Source organism: Drosophila navojoa, chromosome 5, assembly GCF_054131105.1.
Source record: "Drosophila navojoa isolate 15081-1374.11 chromosome 5, UAZ_NAV_1.0, whole genome shotgun sequence".
Lineage (NCBI taxonomy): Eukaryota > Metazoa > Arthropoda > Insecta > Diptera > Drosophilidae > Drosophila > Drosophila navojoa.
The window spans coordinates 18,409,252-18,433,964 of NC_142893.1; the positions used below are offsets into that span (position 1 = coordinate 18,409,252).

Sequence of the window (24,713 nt, forward strand, 5' to 3'; positions counted from 1 at the left end):
CCTTTAAAATATTTTGGTACCAGGGTAAATGATGTAGTTTTCCTACAAAGACTAGACTACATTCTGAATATTCAAAAACTAAAACATATGCGAAAATAGGGAGGTATTTCTTAAACCATCGATTAGAAAAAGACCTATTTATAAATAATGCTTTAAACTATTTAAGCTGTTTCACATCAGTATTTTCTGGCTTATAGAGATTTGATGACAAAAATAAAAATATCCTTTTAAAACTTCTAGAAGTCATATGATCATAATCAAACTTAGTCATCTAATAACTTGATATTTTATTATTAATATGTAAATAATATATATTAATATTAATTTCAGCACATTCTGTATTGATGTACGTATAGCAAATCTGCAGATAGATAGACAGAATATCGGTTTTATGTAGTAGATCGGTTGAGTTCATATCACGGAATATACATATGTATATGTATATATCATATGTCCGGCAAATACGTTTGTTGAATACATAAATTCAAATTTTCAATTGATTCCGAATATATATAAAGAAAAATATATTTCATAATACTAATAAATTCGTAATTCTGCAAAAATATGTTAATTTAAAACTATAAAAAATTTATTTTAATATAATTGAACTGTTTTGAATATAGTTTAAAGGCCATGTTTTGTATGTATAAATAAATAAAAATATTTACAACCATATCAAAAATAAATCAATATAATTAACACTTATAAAATATGTTTTTAACTAACACTTTCTCCAAGAACAGGACAATAGGAAAGTCAATCGGGATCAATCAATATTTGTTTACCTTTCTAAAAAGCTTTGGTCCAGTGATATTTAAAGTTCCGAAAGAAATACGAATCGTAGTCGTTTACATAATATAATAATTTATTTATAAATATAGATCACAAAACACAATTGCACATATACATATTTACACACTCGTATCCATTCTTGGATCAGACTTGCCTAGCCACGCCCAGCATGCCGCCCGCTGTGGCGCCGAGCAGCTGCCGCACCGTCTGCAGCTCATCGCGCAATGCCAGAACCTGGGCGCGCAGTATGGAGTTCTCCTGCTCGAGGAGCGCGGCACGAAACGCAATCCGATCCTCGCGGATCTTGCGTGCGTCCCTCGACTTCTTGGCCGCCTCATTGTTGCGTTTGCGTCGCTCATAGTATTTGGCGTCCTTTTGGGCATCTGGTATGGGCCGCTTTTCGCCGCGCGCCCGTCGATGCAGAAATCCGGGAAACATGCCAACACGATTCAGCTCCATGAGCGGAAAATCAAAAGACTGCATCGCATGATTCGGGGGCGCAATATATTCAAAGGCGGGTAACGTGGCAGCGCCCAAGTTGCCATTGCTCTTGGACGCCAGAAGATTGGGCAGTGCGAGTCCAGGCAGCGGCATGCGCAGATTATGCGTCGAAGGTATCGTAAAGTTGGTGTTGCAGCTCGGCTCCAGTTCGACGTCCAGTTCACTGTGCAGGGAGATGGTTTCGGTGACGTCCACGATGGGCGATTTAGCCGGCGAGTACATTGTGAGCAGCTCCCAGAATTTCCGGAGACAAACTATTGGGACTTGGGACTACCGTGCACGCCGACGGCCGCGTTGTGTTTGAGCCTGCGGCGCGTATTCCTGATTCGAGCGAGCGGCTTCAGCTGCACCCGAAGGTCTGACTGCCAAGTAATTATAGGTTGTTGTCACACACAAAAACGGCAGCTCCAAAAGGGCAGCCCCCAACCACCACCAGAGCCACAAGCCGAAGCCTCAACCCTAAGCCCTAAACCAGTTGGGACCAAATCTAAGTCATAGCGCCACAGGCCGCCTTCCGCTTGATTCAGCCAATCACGCAATGTTGACGGTAATTATTCGTCAAATACATGACACTTTTCCATGTTGAATGACATTTATTTTGCTGCACAGTTATAAGGGTTTCATATAACTGGTTAGTTTGATTAGCCACCCCCTCGCGACCGCCACAGGACCCAAAAAAAATCAAATGAAACTAGCCACGGACTGGAAAAACTGTTGACCACATGTGGAAGTCGCCTTTCAGATTTTGCTTTTGGGGGTGTTGCCCTAAGTGGACTGAGCTCGGACAGGGTTATATGAGTTGGCCAACTATTATGCAGCAGGGCCCAGCGTAGGGCTGAAAACTTTTTCCAACAGCCAATGAGAACGATCGAGTGGACGGTGGCAATGGGCGGGTTAGCAAATAGATGGGTTAGATGGGTGCCTGCAAATCGACCGTAATGGAATTTCACGTTGCGCTCTAGATCGAACGACATTTTGTAGATGAAACGTTACGATTAAAGTTAATAAGCCCTAATTGTCGGCCCAGGGTTCAAAGGGCAACGCAATAGGAGAACGCCAATGTAACTGATTTACGATTTAAGGCGCGTAAATTTTAAATGCCTTCTAAACTTGTAATCGTAAATCAATAAAATTATAATAAATAATAAATACATGGCACGTAATATTTATCATATTTATATAATAAGAAAATATAAAATAAATAAAATTGATTTAAGGCAAATCGTTGATTGAATTTTGTTTTAAAGCATTTATTTTATTTTGTTGTTGTTTTCATATATAACTATAAGTTTCATATATTATATATAAAATAAAAAATAAAAGAAATACAACTGAATTATAAAATATTAAATACAGCTCGTTAAAATATTTGTATGTATTTAATTTTTTTGTTTTAATTAAATCAAATAATATAGAATTGTTTAAAATAATTTCTGTTTAAATGAAACGGAAAATACTGAACTATCGAAAAAGTCTATTATTTTCATATTATATTAACAGCATATTTTACTTGCAAAAAATATTTGTAATTAATAATTTTGGATTTGTTTAATTGTTAAAAAAATAAATTAATTAATAATTAAACCAATTAATTTAAAAAGTTTTTTAAGTACTCTTTGCAGTTTTATCGTATTTTATATTTCGAAAATACTTGAACTCTACATTAATTCTACCAGTCATTTCTAACAAGCCTACTGACCTCTGCTTTCATCTGTTTGCAAAATTTAATTAAATGTTCCATATATTTATATTATTCTGTATAAAAAATTTAAAAAAAAATAAATAAAAAATATTTAGTTAAAATAAACTTCAAGAGAATTTCTAATATTCAAATTTAAATATGTGTCAATCATAATATTTCTTGGTCATTATTTAGAGAAAACATTTCAAGCCAAGTACAATTATCTAGCGGTTTATTTAGATATCAGACTATTTGACATATCTTTCACATATGTTAGATATACCTAGATATATTTATACACATTACATATACAGCAGTTCCTGGCAGACTAATGCGCTATCAAAAGAAAATGACAAGTCACGTGTATTGTCAATCAATAGACAATGGGCAAGCCACAAGGGTCGCTCGACATCAGTTAAACTTGCTGACGGAACGTGCAATATATTGCTTACTTAAACAAGATATTTAGTTGGTCTTATAGTAATCATTGGGGTACCAAAAAATGAAGAAAAAATGGCACAGTCAGGCCATTGGGGTCTACTCTAAGCTATAGAGTCATCAAAAAGTCTATGCCCGAAGCATGACTGCGGAAAATAAAAAGCAATGGGACTTACGTTTAGCTTTGATAACCTTACCAATAAAACATTTTACCACATGTCATTCGTGGCGCTGCTTCGGCAACCCGTTCGCTTTGAGAAACTGTCACCTGTTCCAGGTAGAGCAAATTGCCAGTTGGAAGCTAACCGCCCCCCACCTGGCCGGAAGTCAGGCAGAGACAGCGACAGTTGACGGTGGCATCCTAACAATATTTCATAATGTATGCGCTAATTTATTATCTGTTGGCAAAAGTTTTACCATAGTTAACCCTTTGACTGGCCTCGTTTGTGTCTCTTAACGGTGTTGGAGAGGCAATGCCCGAGCATGGCTAAAAGGTTGGCGTGCGCACTTTGACATGCCCACCAAGGATTCCATGGACGATGAATTGACAATTAATACTATATCATTAATTGTGGTTAGAAAACTTTACTGATCGAAGATCTAGACAAAGAGCTTTGAAAACTTGAGATCTTTGTATCAAATAAATGTGGTTTATGAGCTTCAGAAACCTTTGTTAAGGAGCTGAAGAAAAATGTCTTAAAAAAAATAGTTTTTATAGATGAAAATCAATTTAAGCAGATAGGCATAGGATATTCCAGACTTTACTTTAACATAACAGAACTTGTATAAAGTATACATATGTATACTCAATAACAATAGTATACTAGACCTTATATCTGGTATATGCTTATAAGTTCTTCATATAAATAATTGTAATCCAAGTTGAGATTATATTATTAGTTGGAAAACAAAGTCTCAGCTATTTGCATACGCTATAATAAAAATATTTCAATACTACCAGAAATATTTAAATAAATATAAGCTCAGAAATTTGAATTTTCTTGAACATATAAAATACAACGCCAGTATATTTTAGATATAACTTGACAAAATTAAAAATAAAATATTTTAACTTCCAAATTACATCTAAAATAGAAACCAATAAACAGTATTTTAACTCATTCTGTGCCTGTTTTTCTTTATATCGCTCACATACCTCATTGGCACTTAGCACACCCCCTGGGGACTGTCAGCTCGAAGCTAATGCAGTGGGAGGCCCACATCTATTTATATATTAGGCAAATTACCAGGTAATAATGAAAAGAGAAGGGAACATGTAATTGTTACAATATTTGTACGGCTCCGGCTTCAACTCGTAATTGAAGAGCAAACCGAAAGCAAACCTCGCCGGACAAACTGTTAATGACACCTGTAAGTGGATGACATTAGCACTTGGAACGAGGGCTGAAACCCAGTAGGCCTACTAGATGTGGACAACAGATATCATTAGCCGTGCCTTATACGTCTACACAAATTTGTATACATACAGATATATACATATATAAATAAATATATGTACCAATAAAAAAAATATATATATTAATAGAGTATAAACCACTAAATTTGCCAAAAATACGAAAAAAAAATCGAAACCTTTTCAAAATGTGCGAAGAAACTTCGATATGCGAATGTGAGCCGACCACATTGATGATGCACTCGAACACTTATCACATCCACTTGCCTCTTTACATCATGGACATGGTGCGCATTTTCCAGGATCATCCCAAATATGTGAATGGCATCAAGGAGAATCACATTGTCGATATGTTGGCCAAGGAGTAAGTACTGGACACATGACATATATATAATCTATAATCACAATCTGCTATCCGTGCAGACCCTTTGCCTGTGGCGACTTGGAGGCTCAGGTGAAGACAGCCGTCATGGACTTGTCGGCAAAGGGCTTCATACGCTATATTAACAACGGATATCGCACATTGGGGCCGATCGCCAAGCTGGCCAATGCACGGAACGTGCGTCACTTTTGCGCCACCTGGCAGCGCATTGCCGAGCTACAGAAGGTCAACTCGGACATCCTGGACGGCAGCTGCACCCTAAACAGCCATCGCCACAAGTGCAACAGGCGTGGCACCAGTTGCTAGCTGGCTAAAAAGCCAAAGGCAGCCTAGCTGGCAAACGTTTTGATTTTCATATTTATAATTTTTTTTTAATTCGTTAAAATATTTTTGTTCCACGCAACGGCATCCAATGCATCCATTGTATAAATTCAAATAGTTTTGTTTCACGTCCTCCTTCATATCCAAATTATTGTTCAACCCGAAATAATAGCAAAGACTAAACCAAATTGTGTACTTTATTTCTGTATATTGAGGGTGGTTCAGGCTCATCATCATTATATGAGTGTTGCCTGGCTCAAACATATGTCAAGGGGTCTCTCGCCTCCCCCAACATTCTCATCCTTTTGACACTTAACCCTGTGCTTGATTCTCATATAATTATCGCCGAGGGTGGTCCCAGCAGGTGTGTTGTCCACGGTAAATGGTATTTCCTACTAGTATATATTATGTGTACATACATACATATATACAATCCAGACATGTTAAATAACTCAGACTTGACTGTGGCTATTGTTTGCTTACTCTTCTGTAAAGGAATAGTAATATAATATAATAGTATATCTCTAAAAATATTTAAAATTTCATTCTTATCCCAAATTTAATATTATTTGACATGTTTGCCAATAGATCTCTGCAGTTGTTCGGGTTCACACTGCAGCACATCCCTGAATATGTTTTGGCTTTGGTTAAACTGAGTGCCAGCCCTTTACCCTTTACCCCTAACCCTCTCTACCCATAACCTCACCAGGACAAAACATAGCTGGTCGAACGAAGAATCGTCATATTGTTCATCCCCATATGACCCGATATATTAGCCGTACACGCATGTGATCTCCGACAGGTGTTATTTATTGCCTTTCTAATCGTTGCCGCATAATCTATTAGCACCCGCAGCTCTAACTCTAGCTCTGACTCTGGCTCTGGCGTTGACAACGACGACCTGACCGAAGTCGGGCCAGGACAAAAGTTTGTTGCTTTTGCACATTATGAGCAATTATTTTTTATTGTTTTATTGCTTTTGTTTTCAAGCTTTGTGACAACAGTTTAGGTGGTTTTTTTCTTTGCTTTTAATGACCCGCCCCATAATTAATCAAGAGTGTGACGTTTAAATGATAATCTGGTTTATTTGCTATTTAAATTCCAGTGCTCTGCATTAACGAATAGATTTACCACATGAGAAATTGTTCAATTTATTTCTAGGCAGGCGAGAGGAAAAAGCAAGACACGAAACCAAATGATTTCTGAATTTCTTGAGAGTCGCATAGCTACTATGGTTGTGCCTTATGTAAATAAATGTCAAAGTTGTATAAATATTTAAAGCTAAACCAGAATTTTAATTAAATTAACTCTCCGTAAAATTTTTATCGATTATTTGAGGAGCACTTAATCAGCGAACGACCCAGCTTGTCATGTGGATAAGGAATATGCACTATGCCTCCTTCTACATACTAATGGCAGTTCAACAGAACCCCGTTATACCCAGGCATAAGAATGATCGAATGTGGACGTTATTGCACGAATACTCCAAGTACTTCCTGAAAATTCCCCAACGATGTGACCGGTACACGCATGTGATCTCCGTCAGGTGCTATTTATTGCCTTTCTAATCGTTGCCGCATAATCTATTAGCACTCGCGACTCTGGCTCTGGCGATGACAACGACGACCTGACCGAGCCCGGCCCAGGACTAAAACTAGCTGCTGTTGCACATTATGAGCAATTATTATTATTGTTTTATTGCTTTTGTTTTCAAGCTTTGTGACAACAGCTTAGGGTGAGATAATGACTTTTAATGGGCCGCACCTATTAATCAAGAGTTTTTTATTTATGAATATTTATTTAATAATCTCGTTCAGTTCTCTGAATAAGTATTAAATGTTAAATCTTTATTTACAGTTAGGCGAGGGGAAAGACCAAGACACAACACTTTTATCCTCTCTTTATATCCTTTTCAGTCCGGATTGATTCACTAATATGGAAAAAGTCCACAAAATGAATAGATATTATATTAAATATTTATTAATTGAGTTAAAGCAAAGTCCTTTACATATTTTGTTTCTCAACTAAATTTAGAACTGAGCTTTATGCGCCTCAATTTTAATTTCAAATTTCCGGCAGGTAAACAAAATATTCTAAATAAATAAATTGTATCAAATTAATTGCAAAATTTTAAAATAAAATTCGAGCTCTAGTTAAATTAAGAGTTTGCCTTTTTTTAATTTTAATTGAATAATAATCTCGTTCAATTCCCAAATGAAAAATATCTAATTTGGGAAATACAAAAGAACCGGCATTGAGTAAGACCAATGAAATAAAGAACTTCCTTTCAGTTAGAAATGATTCACTAAATCTAAAAAAGTACAGCAAAATTAGTTTCTATGATTTGAATTTATATCTTTCATAACTGCTTACCATTTAATCGTCATATGATTTGGTATAGTACTATAGTACTATAGTAGTCTAAAGAATTATAATCATAAAGAAAGCAGTTTCAGAATTATGAAACTAAATGAAAATAATTTGCTATTAATATATCTATTACATTGTCGTATAGTATAGTGCTAATAAATTGTTAGTCTAAATTGTTAGTCTATTATTTAACAAGTATCCAACAACAAAACAAATGTAATTCCTCATATTGATCTTTCTTCAGTCAATAGGAATGCAAAGAGCTCAACATGTAATTGCCTAGTCCAATACGTTGACTAAATATAAATCGGAAGCATAGTGTTCACTGTGCGCTATGCTCTCCGGGCATTTAACAATAAAAAAATTAACAAATTGTAACAATAACAATAATAATATGATGATGATGATGTGATGGACAAGCTTCGCTCAAGTTAGAACTAACATATTGGCTCCACGTAGCCGCGTTTGATCATCTGGCTGGGCAAATCTGCATACGGATCCTTTAACTTGATCACATAACCATCGGGCATTTGGCCAATCAGCTTGACATCTAACTCTACGTTAAGGATTCTGCTTTTGAGAAACTCCACGCATTCGGTGGTTTGCCGCTGTGTGGCCAGCGAACGGCGCTTAACGCCTCCAATGAAACAATTGTTGGCCTGGTGCGGCTTGAGGCTAATGTCATCAGTGCATCGCGCCAGCGATCTAATGGAAACAAACTCTGTATTTCCATAGTCTACATAAAAGATTTTATATAAGCCATCGATCTCTTCAATGATTTGGGCCCGATAGAAACAGTCATCGCTGTAAAGCGCCAGCACAATGTCCAAAAGACGCGGCCGATGCTTGAAATTGCGCTGCGATTCGGGCACATCTTTCTTGCTCCACACCAGAGGAGGCACCGCAGCGTCTACGAACTGCACATACACCTCGGTCGGACTGCTGATATAGGTGACCAACACGCGTATGATGCTGCCCACTTGCCTAGGAGGTTCAGATGTATAAATAGTCTCTGGCAGCGGCTCAACCAGCTCGACATCCTTGGTGGCACCATTCGGAGCAAACGGCTGATGCAACAGACGGCAATTGGATCCTAAAATTGAATAATATACCAAGATTCAAGATTTAGTTGGACGTTCGTTTGGTTATCAGCCAGTCAGTACCTTTAAAGCAGCCGTTAATCTTTGGATCGTAGTGTCGGCAAATACGTTTCTCATCTGTTGGTATATAGCCCAGCACAGCCTTGAGCGCATTACTGGTGCTGCACTCAACTTGATCTAGCATTTCCAAATCCTCTGGAGACAGTTTTTGAACTGATTTGTTGGGTTCTTGCTCTGTACTCATATTTGGAATATTGTTGGCTTCATCTATACGATCTAAGTCAGGATTATCGATATGAATTGAGGATGCTGTCGTCTTTTCGCACGAGCCATCGTCAAGGATTTCCACTTCCAAATCGTTGCCACTGTTCACTAGGACACGCAGCTGTATGTTCTTATAGATAAACTTTGACATGCTGACCACTTCACGATTGCGCACAAAGCATCTGATGGCCTCAGCTGGTAGGGCTTTGACTTCGTTGGGTATTGCCAGGATTACATCGTCTTCGGCCAAACGAATATGCTCTCCATAGTCTATAAGATACGCATCATAGCCGCCACCCTCAGCACGGGAATTGATGACAACACGTGGCAATATCCGCTCTTGGGCATCATAGACAACAAAGACTTCTCCGAAATCGGGAAACTGGTCCAGCAACTGGCCCGTCCCTTGACACTCCAGCAACTTTATTATCGGCGTCGATTCTTCGTTCCACCTGGCTACAAAAATGCAATCGTCCGCTATATTGAGATGCATCATTGTGGCCTGCATCACGCTGCCCTTCACAAAGCTGCTTATATTTTTGTTAAGCTGATCGTAAATTGCATTGCTTGACATTTGTCTACCGCCTTTTGGGGGCAACAGTTTCGATTGACGAGTTGGGAAGGGCAATAATTGGGCAATTGGAGTAAAACTGTGTTGATTATTTATCATGTTACCACACTGCATTGGCGTGACGGTCGGATCCTTGGGCTTAGAATGGACAGAGACTATTTCTGGCTTGCCCACCTCAAGGCAATCTGTTGGCGTAGCGAGCTGTGGGACACAGTCCTCGGTCTGATCATTTGGCTTAGCCAAGCATACTTCTATTTCGGTCTCCTCAATATCGTGATTTGGCTTGGTGAGCTGTAGGACACATTCTTCGATCTGACCGTCTGGCTTGGCATGTACAGAGCCTACGTCCAGTTCACCCACCGCAATATCATGATTCGGAATATCGAGCTGTAGGGTACATTCTTCGGTCTTATCCTCTGGCACAGCAGGGACTGAGCGTGCACCCAGTTCACCCACCACAATACCAGGCTGGTCGTCACGCTTAACGCTTACGTCCAGTTTTTTCAGGTGGTCATTGACGTTCTTGTCATGATTTGGCGTGACGGTCTGTAGAGCACAATCTTCGGCCTCATCCTGTCGCTTAGCATGGACAGAACGTACTTCCAATTTGTGCACATTAATATCATGATTTGACGTGATGAGCTGTAGGGCAAAGTCCTCGGCCTGATCCTCTGACTTAGTATTGCCAGAGCGTACGTCGAGTTCGCCCACCTCAATGCCATCGAGATTTGTGTGATTTCCTTTATAATTATATGTTGCTTTATTGATGTCCTCATTCTTGCAAATTCCAATGGCTCGATTTAAATCGATATGTAAATTCAATTTGATAATATGTTCGTTGACTGCGTTCACGCTGCTCAATAGGCCGTCGTGGACGGCAATAATACGACCATCGGCGCGACCAACGTGAGACCAGCTATCTTCAAGTGTTCGTCGCACAGCATTAACTTCCACTTGATAGGTATTGAGATTTTGTTGCAATTTAATTACATTGCGTTCGAATAACGACAAAATCGACAAAAGACCGTCCATATCCATAATAAAATGCTTTCTCAGAATCACACAATTTAAAGAACTTTACGAGATAGCGGCAAAGCAGCAACTGCAACATTTTGGATCTGTCAACATTTCAACGTCGTTATTGAGCACTAAAAGAGCATATAAACACTCTGGTCAGTGTATAAACTTAGCTACAGCTGAAATTAGCTCTAATCACTAACTATATAACGTATGGTTAACACAAATGCAACTTATGTAAATCTAGAATAATGGTTTATCTTTATATACATACATACATAATACAAACTAAATACTTTATTCCAGCTCATCCCAACTGACAATGCACTTACATACCTTATCCTATTTATAACAAACAAAATCCGTTACGAAATTCCACAGCATACTAGCCTTCAAAATAATCGATAAGTATCTAAAGCTTCTCAGCACTGCATTACACGCGAGGCCCTATCAACACTGGCTCATGTGCCGCATATAAAATCGCGCTCGTTTGCTTGTTTTCTTCAATTTGTAATAAGAATTATTTAAAATGACTGAGGACACCATACCGCATTTCGTAAGACTATTTCAAATATATGACTGTATTCCAATTCATAATTCTATTCTTCAGGAAATCGGCGACGCACTTGCCATGCGCTGCGGCAATACGCTAACCGCAAGTTTTGTTCCAGGCGGCTCCAAAATAGCGCTGAGTGCCTATCGGCCTGTCAAATGGAGCACACCCGACGCGCCAAGTGAATCGGCTGGCGAGGAACCAGTACTGATTTATATGGCTCAAGAGACGACGCTTTATACAGAGCCTCTGCTTCGTAGTCTACTTGCTGAAACGAATGCCGCATTTACGACTCTACAAGTGTTAAGCCAAGGGCCAAAGGGAGACGCGAAAAAATCCATAGATTACCTAAAAATTTCCAGAACCTATCGCAGTATAATCCGTTGTTTTCTCGAGAAGGTGGAACACGCTAAGAAATCGCCAGAGGTACAAGAGAATGAGGCCACCAAAGAGCGCCACACGGAAGCAATATATACTTTCTATGCAATCGAGTGTTTGTGGAATCTGTTTGAAGTCCTCTACATACAGCAGCAGCACAATCAGCTGATTGTGGGCGAACTGTTGGAGTGGACGCGCTTCCATTTTCCCGATACGGAAGACTCGGCTACTGACCTGTTGCTCATGGCCGAAGAAGCCAGCGAATGCGACAACTATTGGGACACATTGAAAACACTCGTAATGCTCGGGCAGCTGGACGTGACACGAGCCATTCTCTCTCAGCACCGCAAATTCAATCAGACTGTATTTCAAACAGCCGACCAAGTGCTCAAGTCAATGCCCGTTTATCAGGATGGGTATGCAATGCAAAAGTTTTGCTCCCAATGGGAGTACTGGCACGTAGACTTGGAGCGAAAATTAGCCGCACATGTGTTTGCCACCGAGCCACAACTTGAGCTGCTCATGCAGCTGATTTCGGGCAGCAACAAGCATTGGGACGCCGAACTTGTGAAATCTCAGGACTGGTATGAGTTTCTACCCGGCTATCTGCTCTTCACTCGACCCGCCTGCAAGCCATTTGAGCTGCGCATTGCAGCCACCAATTGGATCAACCGCTGGTCCGGGCTTCGCCCCAACTGGAAGATGACGCAACTGAGTCGCATGATTATGCAACTGATGGAGCATGATATCAAACTCTTCATCTATGAAGCGCAGAAGCTAGGCGACAGTCATTGGTTTGCCACACATCTCATCGATTTGATCTACCATTCGGGACAGCTCAATTCATATTTCGAGCAGCAGCACATGTAAATACCGTGAATACCCTGACATACATATATAACCTATTAATATGGCCCTTTTATCCAATAGTGATCTCCCTTCATTACGTTTCTCAATGATCTTTGAGTACGGCAGCTATTTAATGACGTCGCACAAACTCTGGCAGCTGGGCATTGATTATTTAGACTGCTGCAAGCAGGAGGGATCCGCAGCAATAGAGCTGCTGCTGACACGCATTCCACTGAAGAGCGAGCGGCAAGCCTTCAAGATCATCGCAATGGCCAAGGAACGTGGACTGGTCAATGTCGAGCAGAGCATCTGCAAAGTTCTATCGAAGCGAGCGTATGCCGATCAGCGTTATGGCAATGCACTGGAATGGGCCATGCGCTCCAAAGATGTTTTACTAGTTACAGCCATAGCCGACTTTATACTAAAGGTATCTATGATTTTAATTGGTATTTCTGCTCTTTGAAAACTAATTTAAATTATCATTCATTCACAGCACTATTCTAATACTGGCGTTATGCTCTGCCCAGATGTTATAACAAGTATTGGAGCACGGATGTTTGTCTCGCCCCGTTTGGTATTTCTCACCAAGTATTTCGAGTTCTATGAATTTTACCGGGAACGTGACTTTTTGTCTGGTGCTGAGCTACTTGTCAATCTGCTAGCCTCAAAAATAACGCCCGATTAGTAAGAGATGTTATAAATTTGATGATATTTTTGTTGATTAACTAGTATTACATTTACAGTTTCTGGCCCTCACTGTTGATTGATGCCTTGCCGCTGCTGGAGTCTGGAGATCCCAAGATTTTCGCCAAGGAAACTATTGCTATACTCCAGCATCTGGAATTGGAGCTGGTGCCAATTATCGAACGCAACAAACTGAACACTGCCAAGTTTAACAATGTAAGTCGAAGCTCTTTAATATATGTAATTAATTAATCTTAGTTTCTGCCTTTGCCCACCTCGAACAGCAATCCTCGAAAACTGTGTTCAGCGACTACCGCGTGGAGAATGTTGAGGAGATATTGGATCTGATGCGTTTAGCATGTGCCCGCAATCTGTCCAGGGCAACGATAATTGAGAATACTGCACCCGAAGCTTAACTGTTTCATATATACATATGTATTTCTTTTGTAGTGTAGTTTATTTTATATTTTCGCTTTTCAATACATCGTAATCGTAATTTGTTGTAAACGTTTATTGCATTGCTAATCATTCATTTAATTGTGCCTCTTTTGTCTGCTATTATTTAATGTAAGTACCAACAATGCTAATTGTCTCTAATTAAGACTGTCTCATTTGGCCGAAAGCAACTGACCGCTATGCAACTTAAGAAACATAAAATTATTAAATGGGGGTATTCTCGGGTACTTAACTGTTGACGAATTTTTGTAAGCAGGATTACAATTTTACATGCTAGTCTATAGGATTATGTTTTCTTCATCGTTTCGTAAGGCAAATTAAAATCTTATGACGAACTTAAAACGAAATTATAAACCTAAAGTGTTCTACGGTTAAATACATAGTTGTGTTTATAGCTGCACGGGATATTTAGGGTAACGCACCTAAGAACTAAGAAACAACGCACAGAGCACAATGGAGTATTCCGTATACTATATATGGGTATATAATTACTATATGTTCATAGTTTATATGTATATATATATATGTATTTATACATATATAATAATAATGAGAATCGCACGGCCTTGTACAAATGTTATTTACTAACGACTAAACACGGAATTACATACACAAATCCAGCAAGGAAAGCCGAGAAATATTCAAACGAAACACTGTAGCCCTTTGGCTATTATTTGTTGCTTAAAACCCTTTAAAAATCACTAAATTGCAAACGCTAACTGTAAAACGATAAATAATAACAAAATTGAACAAAACTCGAGGCAAAAACTTTCAAAGTTCAAGACCTCAACGATATAAGTGAGTAAATTAAGGGGAATTCACGCATTTTGACTGTATGAATTTGGCATATTTATCAAAAAATAATATATATATATATAAATATATATGTCTCCAGACGTGGATACCCTTAACTAGTATTACGGCCAGTTATAATGTGGAGCTATATTCGGTTTTGAGTATTTTCGCTTCTGTTATATGCTATATGGTATAATGCGCGTATATATATGTATGTCGAAAGTCGTTTAGGAAGGTGTCTAATTATGCTTCGCCGTGGTCGCTGATGCCACTGCCGCTGCGCTGGTCGTGGAGGCAGTTGTTGTGGTTGCGGTGGCCGCGACAGCAGCCGTTGCTGCCGCAGCGGCAGCGGCAATGGCCGTTGCAGCAGCACTGCCGCTCGTTATGGAGCCCAAGCGGGACAGCGATGGCTCTCGCTTGGGTGGTACGATTGGCTTCGTCGGTATGGGTGGCGGTGCGCCGCGTGCACCGGCTGGTGGCACAGTCACAGGTGGTACAGCGATGGGTACAGGGTGTGGATGCGGTGCTATTGTGGCCTGATCCAGCGCAGCTGCAGCAGCCAGTGCCGCATATTTGCCGCCCGGCGCACGTTGTATGGTCGCCGTCGGCTGCATTTTAGCCGGCGAGGGAGATGGTGGAGCCGCAGCTGCTACAGCCGCACTGGATATAGCAGCACCGCTGGCATCCGTTGCGGCGGCAACAATGCTGCTGGTGTGATTGACTGTGGCCAGGACTGGAGGGGCCGTGGGTGCGGTAGCGGTCCCCGTTGGCACAGTGGCAATGCCCGTAACAGCGGCGCTGCGTATGTTCTGCCCCGGCACAATGGAGCGTGCAATGCCCGTCTGAGGGCCCGATACCGGCATGCTGGTCACTGTCGCAGTAGGTTGAACTATTTTCGCAATATTTACCAAGGGCGCGGCACATGCGTCGTCTGCAACAATATTATTACAATCGATTATTATAGTACAATTAAATGTTTACATTGATATATACACAAAATAGCTACAATTAAAATAATCTTCAATACTATTAAGCCTCTACGTGTATTTCGGCTAAATATTATATTATATTATATTATATACTATAATTATATAATTTAAGTTTAAATTACACTCATTAAAGTATATAATTATAATTATTAATTACATTAAAAACTTAGTTCAATTGAGTGCTATATTTTTTTCCTGATTATGGTATCTCCTAAAAACTATGGTCTATATAATTTGAATTTTATACGATTTGCTGACAGTACATGGTTATCATTAAGCATTGCACAGTGGTCTAAATGGCACGAATATTTCACGAAAAAGAACAAAATTATTTATATTTAATATATATGCATGAGTGAGTATATTAATAGTATTATTTCAGATAGTTAAAAATCAATTTCTTCTATTTATTTTAAGCCTTGCAAATTTTTAAAGTATTTTACCAAAATCATTTAATTTAATACGTTTGCATATCATATATTTGAAATTAATTCAATTAGGCAAATCAAAACGATTAAAATACTAACATTTTTCTCATACCGTGACCACTGAATTATTTGTATAATTTCTGTCAAAATATTTGGCATTTGCACCACTGTGCATGGGCAGTAAGTGTGAAAGTTATTTGGAATTAAAAGCGTGATAAAAGCGTGTGCAACAATTTGAGGGCACATAAGACTGGCTTTAATAGTAAATGAAACTAAATTAAGGTTGATCTGTAAGGTATTATATATATGTATATCCGATAGACTCGACTATCAGCTGGGTTCGCATATTGTCTGGGAACTATAATACATCTCTTTAAATCTACTAACTTAGCATTGAGTGACGTTTCTTTTCCCTGTGGATGTGTGTATTAAGTGTATGTATATGTGTCTCTGTGTGCGTGTGTGTGTGGGTTTTTTTTTTTTTTAGAGGGATGCAGATGCGCAAGTTGGCTTATGGTGCTGTTGTCATCACAAGTACAAAAGAAGGAAAGAGAAAACACAAATCACCTTGCAAATTGCGTAAGATATTTTCTAACAAAATATTTCATCTTTGAGAGGGACACGAAAAAAAGTATATATAGAATTATTCGTAAATCAAATAAATCAGAGAAAACAGAAGAAGGTTAAATCATAATTACAACAGCACAATTTCAGCCACATAGCTGAGCCATACGCACCACTGAACTGACGCGCCTTGGTGGCGGCAGCCACCGTTGAGCCACTGGCGACCAGCTGCTGTTGCTGTTGATGTTGTTTCTTCAGGGCCTCGTGCTCAGTGCGCAGTGCATTCAGTTCCTGTTCCAATTCTTTGACACTGCATAAGAGATATTTAATACCAATTAGAAAATGAGATAAATGTGTTAATGGAGCACCTACCGCAGCTCCTCCTTGGCCAATTTGGACATCAGGGTTTTGCGTTCCAGTTCCATGGCTTGGGTTTGCTTTTCCAGCTCCTCCTCCATTCGCAGCGACTTTTTGCTCTCCTCCTCGAGACCCTCGGCAATGGTATCCGAGCGTTGCTTCTCTTCGGCTAGTATTTGAGCTAGATCCTCAGAGCGTTTGCCTGTAAATTTTCGTTTTATTTTTTAATAAATATTGCACGTTTAAATTTCGATTAAGATGTTACTAACCTTCCTCAATATACTTCATTAGAATCTTTTTCCGCTCTGCGATGAGCAACAGCACAATTTGTTTTTGCCTATTACGCTCATACTCGAGTGTCTCCTGTAGCTTCTTGAGATCCTTTTCCAGGTTGGTCACTTGGGCATGCTCAGCCTCCAACTGTTGACGCAGCTTTGTGCGCTCCATTTCTAGGCCATAGGTTATGTCATCGCCCTGAGCGGTATCGTGTTCGTGCTTGCGTCTCTCCTCCTCCAGCTGCTGCAACATGCGCTGGTTGTTCTCCAGCGACTCAGTCAATATGTTAACCATGCGCACATGGGTGCCTCGCTGCTTGCTGACCATCTGATACTGCTGCTCCATTTGCTGCTCAATGATCTGTCGGACTTCCATCTCGGCTTGGGCGGCCTGTGTCGAGGACTCGCGCGATATCAGATTGCCATTTAAGGCAATCTTATCTCGGAATAGCGATGCATACGGATCATTTGGTTGCACGCGCTTCGTGCGCAGCTGTGTGATCAGATGTTTGACGCGCTCGTTGCGTAGCGCAGCGATGCACACATCCCGTGCCTGCAGCTCACCCTCCAAGTAGTAAAGCATCTTTACCAGCTCGCTGTGTGGCAGTTCAGTGCGTCCATTACCCATATGCTGCTGCTGCTGTTGTTGTTGTTGTAGTTGCAGTTTATTTCCTGCACCCGGTTTCATGGTCTGGAATTCATGTGTGGCACTGATGTCGCTGCCGCTGCCGCTGCTACTGCAGGCGGCTGTAGTAGCAGTTGCTATTGGATTATTGACATCCAGGTCCTGCTCGGTTGAAATAGCGCTGGAGTTCTGCTCCATTATCCTGGCTTTTTTTACAGCATAAAAAAATTGATGTTCAAGGCTGCGTCGCAGTTTGTAAATTTTGAATTACAGTTTTAACTTTAAATTGCACTTATCTCCGTTGTGTTGCACTATTTAAATGGCATTTTAATGGCTCTAATGTGGGTTAATTTACTAAATTCTATGCCATACAAATTCTTTGTTGCCGTGAAAAAGTGGATACTTCTTGTTAGAGATGGTACACAAAAATATCGTTTTATCGGTGTGACAATATGTGATTCTAGCTAAACACATTAATTATCGGACAACCTCAATAATTGCAAAATTATATGTTTCACAACACTATAAATTTATTCCACTTTAATTTGATTTGGTTTGATGTACAGGTATAGTAACAACTATTTTTGGAAAACAAATGGCTTCGATGTATTATATGCAAGTGAATGACGAATGTGTTTGCCCACCAAACGATCGGCCAGTGGTATTAATGCCGGCTTTCTAACATATATGCCAGCCGCTTGTGGCGTCCACACACGCATAATGCACTCGGAGTTTTCTGGCATCAACAGACCAAGCCAACCGGCGGAGCTGAGAACTATATCACAATTAAGTTGTTTGCCATCGTCAATGCTATCCAAGGCGCCATTATTGACAACAATATCCTTGTCCATGCACTGCAATCCCGGCCAGCGTTGCAGGCGCGTTTCATCTCCACTTGACATGGGCACACCCAGCAGCGGCGTCCCTAAATATCGTTTATAAACCAGCTCTGCTGCCGATGTATCCGCTATCAGAATCGGCAGTGTTTCGGTGGCAAAAACAAACAGTTTTACCCAGTCCCGATTGCATTCCAGCAAATCCACACGGGCCAAGCCACCCAAAAGTAGTGACATTTTGGATGGCAGGCGAACAGCTCTGGGCTTTAGCATTTTCGTTGGCTGCAGGTGAAGCAGTTCTTGCGTCGTTAGCAGCGGCGTCAATTGATCTGGCTGCATAACCCCGGGCGTGTCATAGACCCAACGGGCCTCCCGATATTCCGCCTTCCGCTCATTAAGTGTGACGATGGGTTGCGTACCACTTGACATTGCGAAAGCGTCATCTACTTCTAGGCGATTGTCAAAGGTGCGTCCAACTGTTCCAATAAGTTGAGCCGATGTCACAGCGCCCGTATCCTTTGCCTGCTCCTGACGGATCTTTTCTAGCGCTGCACGTTGTTCCCGTTCGGCAAAGAGACGCTTATAACGCTGATATATGCGTATATCGGACGGTCGCAGTATGGGAAACTTAAGCATTTGCAGAGTTGTGCCTGGCCAAGCACAAGTCGTCGCCTTGCGCACCAGCTCCGAGGCCTCGGTGCGACAATAATCCGAGTTCAACAAGATGTTAAACAGTGAGCTCTTGCCCACATTGGTGCAACCCACCAAATAGACGTCGCCTTTGTATGCCCAAACTTTGTGTAACTGCGTTATGAGTTCCTCAATGCCAAAGCCCGTCTTGGCCGATATAAGGCTGACATTTTTAATATTGAGAGCATTGAAGCCACCGTGCTCTATGAACTGTTGTTTCAGACAGCTCTTCACGTGCGTTAGATAGCTATTGCAGTCACGCGGCAATAAATCCACCTTATTGCCCACTAAGAAAACTGGACGCTTGCTTCCAATCACTTGTTGCATGCCCGGCCAAATGGAGCACGGGAAGTCCAGCAAATCGACAATTATAATTGCCAAAGCATATTTGTCTTGTATTCGTGATATCGTTTCCACATAAGCCGACGGCGGTACCTCCACATCTAACGCGATATTATAGTTCTTGAGAAAATGACAGCGCTGACAGGTAATTGTCTGTAGTTCGGTTGTTGTGCGACCCTAAAAATATTTAAATGATGTAGAGTGAAATACAAATTATAATTTGTTGTATAATCACTTTGAAAATTTCGCTGGGTATATAGCCGGGCATGGAGGTGTTCGCACAGTGTAAATGAGCTCCACATCCGTTGCAGGGCACCGTTGATGGCGGCACTGTTGCATCGGCAGTTCCATGTGTTGAATCAATGTTGCCCGTCCCGTCGCTTGCACCAGCATAGAACTCATAGTCATCCATCCAATTGGGCGGGTATGGTGGAGGATTCGGTGAGGCCAAATCACTTTGCAGGGCAGTTATGACCTCCAGTGGTGGGAAAACCGCTTGATTCATTTGGTCAAATTTATTTCGCTGTCCCAAATAGTACTCGAGGAAAGAGCTGTAGTGTACGTATTCATAGTTAACATAGCGCTGCCGTGCCGCATGCCAAGCCCTTTGACGGAAGCTCTGTTTTTCATTTGGTGTCGTGCTTTGTAATCTCTTCCAAACACACAAAATATTTTCATTCAATTTCTTTAAAAATCTAGTTTTTAACATTTTAAGGCCAAGGCATGCGAACTAACTCTCGCCGCTATAAAACTGTCGAGTGTCAGTGCTGTTAAATAGTGTGCTGAGAGCTAGTAGTGTTGATGAACGCGTTGGAAAAAGCAAAAAAACACTCGTCGGAAAAGAGAAAAAAGAAAGCAGCAAAGCAAGCATTAGCGAAAGCAGAGCGTGTACAGAAGGTGAGTGAGTGCGTGCTAAAAAAGCGTGTATGTATTAAATTGAAACAAAAAAGGAATCAAAAACGTGGACAGAGCGCATACAAAATGCATTTGCAATGATCATTAATCAATTGCACATAATACACATTGGTAAAAGTACAGAGTGCAACCTAAATAATGATTAGGAAAGTGTAGAAAAAGACAAGTGTATGTGTGTGTCGTGTATGCAACTGTGTGCGCTTGCTGTATCGCGTTCGTGTGCGTGTGCGTGCGTGTATATGTCAGTGGCTCTGTGAATTAAAGTAAAACGAAGCGCGACCTAATTTTCATCTACATATTACAATAATATTTGCATAAACAAATCCAAATATGACAGAGAAACAGAACGTGCAAAATTCAAATTACCAATGCAATATTAACCCGAACATTTGTTGTTGTGGCATGCCACGAAGAGTTGTTGAGTGTGCCGCCGCTGTTGCCCTCGCTGCTGCCGCTGGCTCTGCCGCCGCCATTGTCTAGGAGGCAGCAGCAACAACGACTCTCGCACATTTCTTCTTCAGTGAATTTCGAGTAGTTCGTTCGTTCCTTCGCCTCATCAAATATTGTTGTTGTGAGCGCCATGTTGAGTAATACACGAGACAGCAGCAACAACATTTGCGAGAGCGGCGGCTCATCAATTTTGTGAGTGTTGCAACTTTCGTTCGAACTCGTTTCAAATTATTGTGGCTGCCGTCACTCTTTCGCTCTTTCACTCTTCTCTGTTGTCTTTTCTCAGTTTCAAAACTGGTATTTTTTCTTAATGAAGAAATAAACATATGCATGCGATTGTGGGTGTTTTTTCTGACTATTCGTGTGTAAACAGAAAGGGGGAAAAATCAATACTCCGCCGACCAATAGTAATACAAATTAGACAATTTCAACATCAGTCAACAGCAACAACTTATCTTATTGCTGCCGCGCTGCTTAACTGCTTCTAAACTAGTGCAAGTGAGAGAGACAGTTGCATTTTTAAAAATGCACGCACACAAATGCAATTGAAATTTCCAACAAATGTCTACCCTCGCCGTCTTTGCTGTCGCTGTGTTGTTGTTGTTATGGTTGCTGTTGTAATGTAATTGCGAAATCATAACGGCAGTTGAAAGTTGAGAGCGCCTAACCAAGTGTATGTGTGTGCTGAGTTTGTGTATATATGTATATTTACAAGTATGTGTGAGCCTTTGCCTTTGCTGTAAAGCTTATACTTAGACGAAGTTTGTACGCGCTACTTTGCTGCGATCTCAGGCCGCCCACACAGAGCCGGCGCAAGTGTAGCGCATATGGAAGTGTCGACAAGCTGGTCCCAGCGACTGTCGCAACAGCACAACACATGTTGTCTGCACAGTGGAGCGTTGACCGTAGTAAAGTTACTTATCTTATTTCGAAAATAATTTAATTTCAATAAAATTGTTTCAAAAATGTCAACGTTTGCATACACAATAAAGGAACAGCTGACTTGTGTGTATATATTTAAAATATTCTTATATTCACATAACATACATATGTATATAAATATATATGTACATATCATGCACACTGTGCGAGAGCAAAAAAAATATTTCAAATAAGCAACGCAAATGACTAAAATGCAGAAATTGCCTTGAAAAGTGAAAGGCATTCAGTGTGAGCGCGCTCAAGTAAGCGAGTCTTTGATATTTTGTTTAACCTTTGTCGCTCTTTTGTTGTTATTCCTTTTTTTCTTATTTGTTACTTGTGTTACTGCGGGCCAACTTTGCACATTTGACATTTTCCAACACACACGCTCAGTACATTCCATGCCCGGTAACTGCACATTGCGTCTGCGCAAAATACTTTTTGCTATTGTATATAGAATGTTTTTGGCTGTGGATCGTCGTCTTCGTCAGTTGGCGTTGTCGTTGTCGTTGTGCAACGCTTAAGACGTCGCCAGCGATAGTGTAGACGACAGCGACAGCGTCAGCGCGGCTGCCTACTCTTTCGCAATTTGCAAGTTTGGCTCGGCGCTCGGTGCTCTCACGACGGTCACACTCGATGCGAACTGTGTGAAATTTCGCCAAGTTTGTGCTTATTTTGTATTCGCGAGCTATTAAAAGTCACGTTTTGTTTATATATACATATATATTTTTTGTACCATACCATTAACGTTGTTTGTTTTTTATTTGCAGAACTCAAGGAGAACCTTTAAGATCATCAGTGAAGCTAAGAGATAGTTTACTAAAGTCTTTTGGCCGTACGTCTAAATTGTATTTCTCCTGCCTGTGTATCAGAACTCTGAGCGCGCGTTTTCTTCAAACGCTCTCCAGGCTATAACAAAAAAACAACAACCTATAAATAATACAAAAGCTTCTACATGATGTCGTCGGACCAACAGTTTTTTCTAAAATGGAACGATTTTCAAACGAATATGGTGACCTCGTTCCGTCACTTGCGTGATGAGAAGAGTTTCACAGATGTAAGTTTTGACTTTTTGAAATATCTCCTACTACATTAACCACTTCATTTATCAAAAGCCAAGCAATCCACCAATCTATCTCACTATAATACTGAAATGACTAACAAGAGTTCATTTATACTTCATCATACATCATTCTTCTTATTCTGTTCCTATTTTATGCGTATTATTTGATTGTATTCTTTACTAAACTTTACTCCGTTTTCTGTTCAGGTAACACTTGCCTGCGAAGGCCAAACTTGCAAGGCACATAAAATGGTGCTTTCAGCTTGCAGTCCCTATTTCAAGGCGCTATTAGAGGTAAGTCATATTTCAATATATGATTCCACTTATAATTTCATATAATTACTTTTGATTTGCAGGAAAATCCCTCAAAGCATCCAATCATCATACTGAAAGATGTGTCCTACATACACCTGCAGGCAATACTCGAGTTTATGTATGCCGGTGAAGTGAATGTATCGCAAGAACAGCTGCCAGCATTTCTAAAAACGGCTGATCGACTTAAAGTGAAAGGTCTTGCAGAGACACCTAGTTCTATAAAGCGGGAGGGTTGATGGTATTTAAACAAATAAACAAAATATAAACACTATAAGAAACTTATATACGCAAGCAAGAAAACAAAATTCCAACAACAGAACGAAAAAAAAAAATAGTGGAACATAGCTAAACAACAAGAAAAACAACAACATTTGAGATATACAGAGACACAAAGTTCATTTCAAAACTCAATGCACACCCATAAGCACACAAAGTTGACAAATTTACGAATAGTTCAAACTTAAAAGTAACGTTTACGATTTTATGACCCCTGACACCGCCCTATATCCCTCCCCCTTAACTAGATCAAACACAAATTTGCAATATTTATGAACACTGTCGACCCATTGAATTTGATTTGAATCGTATTTTTAATTTCATCATAAAATAGTTTGTAATATACTATTCTTAAAAATAAAACACACAAAACACTGTATAAAAAGCAAAATATGGACAACCCTGCATAACAAAGGAATGAAAATGTACGCACTTTTGTAAAGTAAATAAAAGAAAACTCATAAATGAAAAAAAAATAAACAAAAACTAAAAATATATAGAAACATAGTTATATACATAATGTAATGTGAAAAATGTGCAAGTAGGAAGTTAAAGATCATCCGCACGGCAGCGAATATTTACAACACATTCAGTTAGATTTTAAGCCACTAACTAAAATCCACAACGTTTCACCCTCCTCACGCACACACACACAAACACACTTAAGGACAGAAAGAAAACAAATTGATAACAAATAAATTTTCAAAATTTCGAATGCAATATTTTAATTACATTACTTTGTTTGGAAAAGAAATATAGTTAAACTTTCATCCCATTAAAATATATGTAACAACAGAACAACAACAATAACGTTTACCGTTTGCGATATAAAGATAGAAACTTTCATGTAAAGCTATCAATTCTACTTAGTTTTCTAAAGATTACACATAAACTTGATGAAAAATTTAAAAACAACAAAACAAGAAAAACGATACTTGAATATTATTACATAAAGTAAAATATTTATATGTATGTATATGTATACATGTGAGCATAGATTTAAATAACTACGATAAATAAACAGAATAATTCCAAAAAATAAAAATATAACCATCTTGATAACTTGGGGAATTGGGCTGAAATGCAAATGGCTTGTAAACT

At 39.8% G+C, this 24,713-nt stretch overlaps 7 protein-coding genes across 9 annotated transcripts; 3 read left to right on the plus strand and 4 right to left on the minus strand.

Annotated features, from left to right (window-relative positions):
• Positions 1-760: 760 nt before the first annotated feature.
• Positions 761-1,953, minus strand: LOC108654157 (transcription factor HLF). Its single transcript, XM_018105255.3, has one exon. The coding sequence runs from the start codon at positions 1,513-1,515 to the stop codon at positions 937-939; it is 579 nt and encodes a 192-aa protein (XP_017960744.1). The 5' UTR covers positions 1,516-1,953; the 3' UTR covers positions 761-936.
• A 2,901-nt stretch (positions 1,954-4,854) lies between these two features.
• LOC108654163 (uncharacterized) lies at positions 4,855-5,717 on the plus strand. Its single transcript, XM_018105261.3, has 2 exons — positions 4,855-5,190; positions 5,250-5,717. The coding sequence occupies exons 1-2, from the start codon at positions 5,015-5,017 to the stop codon at positions 5,512-5,514; spliced, it is 441 nt and encodes a 146-aa protein (XP_017960750.1). The 5' UTR covers positions 4,855-5,014; the 3' UTR covers positions 5,515-5,717.
• Positions 5,718-8,037: 2,320 nt separating this feature from the next.
• krimp (krimper) lies at positions 8,038-10,989 on the minus strand. Its single transcript, XM_089261881.1, has 2 exons — positions 9,063-10,989; positions 8,038-8,992 (listed from the first exon to the last, which is right to left on the minus strand). The coding sequence occupies exons 1-2, from the start codon at positions 10,870-10,872 to the stop codon at positions 8,337-8,339; spliced, it is 2,466 nt and encodes an 821-aa protein (XP_089118007.1). The 5' UTR covers positions 10,873-10,989; the 3' UTR covers positions 8,038-8,336.
• Positions 10,990-11,264: 275 nt separating this feature from the next.
• Nup75 (nuclear pore complex protein Nup75) lies at positions 11,265-13,822 on the plus strand. The gene is made up of 6 exons (XM_018105246.3): positions 11,265-11,407; positions 11,462-12,648; positions 12,713-13,058; positions 13,125-13,315; positions 13,375-13,531; positions 13,600-13,822. Exons 1-6 carry the CDS (start codon positions 11,381-11,383, stop codon positions 13,729-13,731), a joined length of 2,040 nt encoding a protein of 679 aa, XP_017960735.1. The 5' UTR covers positions 11,265-11,380; the 3' UTR covers positions 13,732-13,822.
• Positions 13,742-18,227, minus strand: Naus (cortactin binding protein N-terminal like nausicaa). The gene is made up of 4 exons (XM_018105248.3): positions 17,174-18,227; positions 16,920-17,106; positions 16,721-16,857; positions 13,742-15,497 (listed from the first exon to the last, which is right to left on the minus strand). The coding sequence occupies exons 1-4, from the start codon at positions 18,000-18,002 to the stop codon at positions 14,806-14,808; spliced, it is 1,845 nt and encodes a 614-aa protein (XP_017960737.1). The 5' UTR covers positions 18,003-18,227; the 3' UTR covers positions 13,742-14,805.
• An 82-nt stretch (positions 18,228-18,309) lies between these two features.
• On the minus strand, positions 18,310-20,381 carry LOC108654152 (nitric oxide-associated protein 1). Its single transcript, XM_018105247.3, has 2 exons — positions 19,908-20,381; positions 18,310-19,849 (listed from the first exon to the last, which is right to left on the minus strand). Exons 1-2 carry the CDS (start codon positions 20,379-20,381, stop codon positions 18,383-18,385), a joined length of 1,941 nt encoding a protein of 646 aa, XP_017960736.1. The 3' UTR covers positions 18,310-18,382.
• Positions 20,382-20,427: 46 nt separating this feature from the next.
• Positions 20,428-24,269, plus strand: lolal (longitudinals lacking protein-like). 3 transcript variants are annotated; one of them, XM_018105262.3, is made up of 4 exons: positions 20,428-20,569; positions 22,729-23,015; positions 23,229-23,315; positions 23,378-24,269. In XM_018105262.3, exons 2-4 carry the CDS (start codon positions 22,914-22,916, stop codon positions 23,570-23,572), a joined length of 384 nt encoding a protein of 127 aa, XP_017960751.1. In that variant the 5' UTR covers positions 20,428-20,569; positions 22,729-22,913; the 3' UTR covers positions 23,573-24,269. The 3 variants fall into 3 exon arrangements, with proteins under 3 accessions (XP_017960751.1, XP_089117448.1, XP_089117449.1); XM_089261322.1 differs by having other exon boundaries at positions 20,478-20,596; XM_089261323.1 differs by lacking the exon at positions 20,428-20,569 and adding an exon at positions 22,596-22,620.
• Positions 24,270-24,713: the final 444 nt, after the last annotated feature.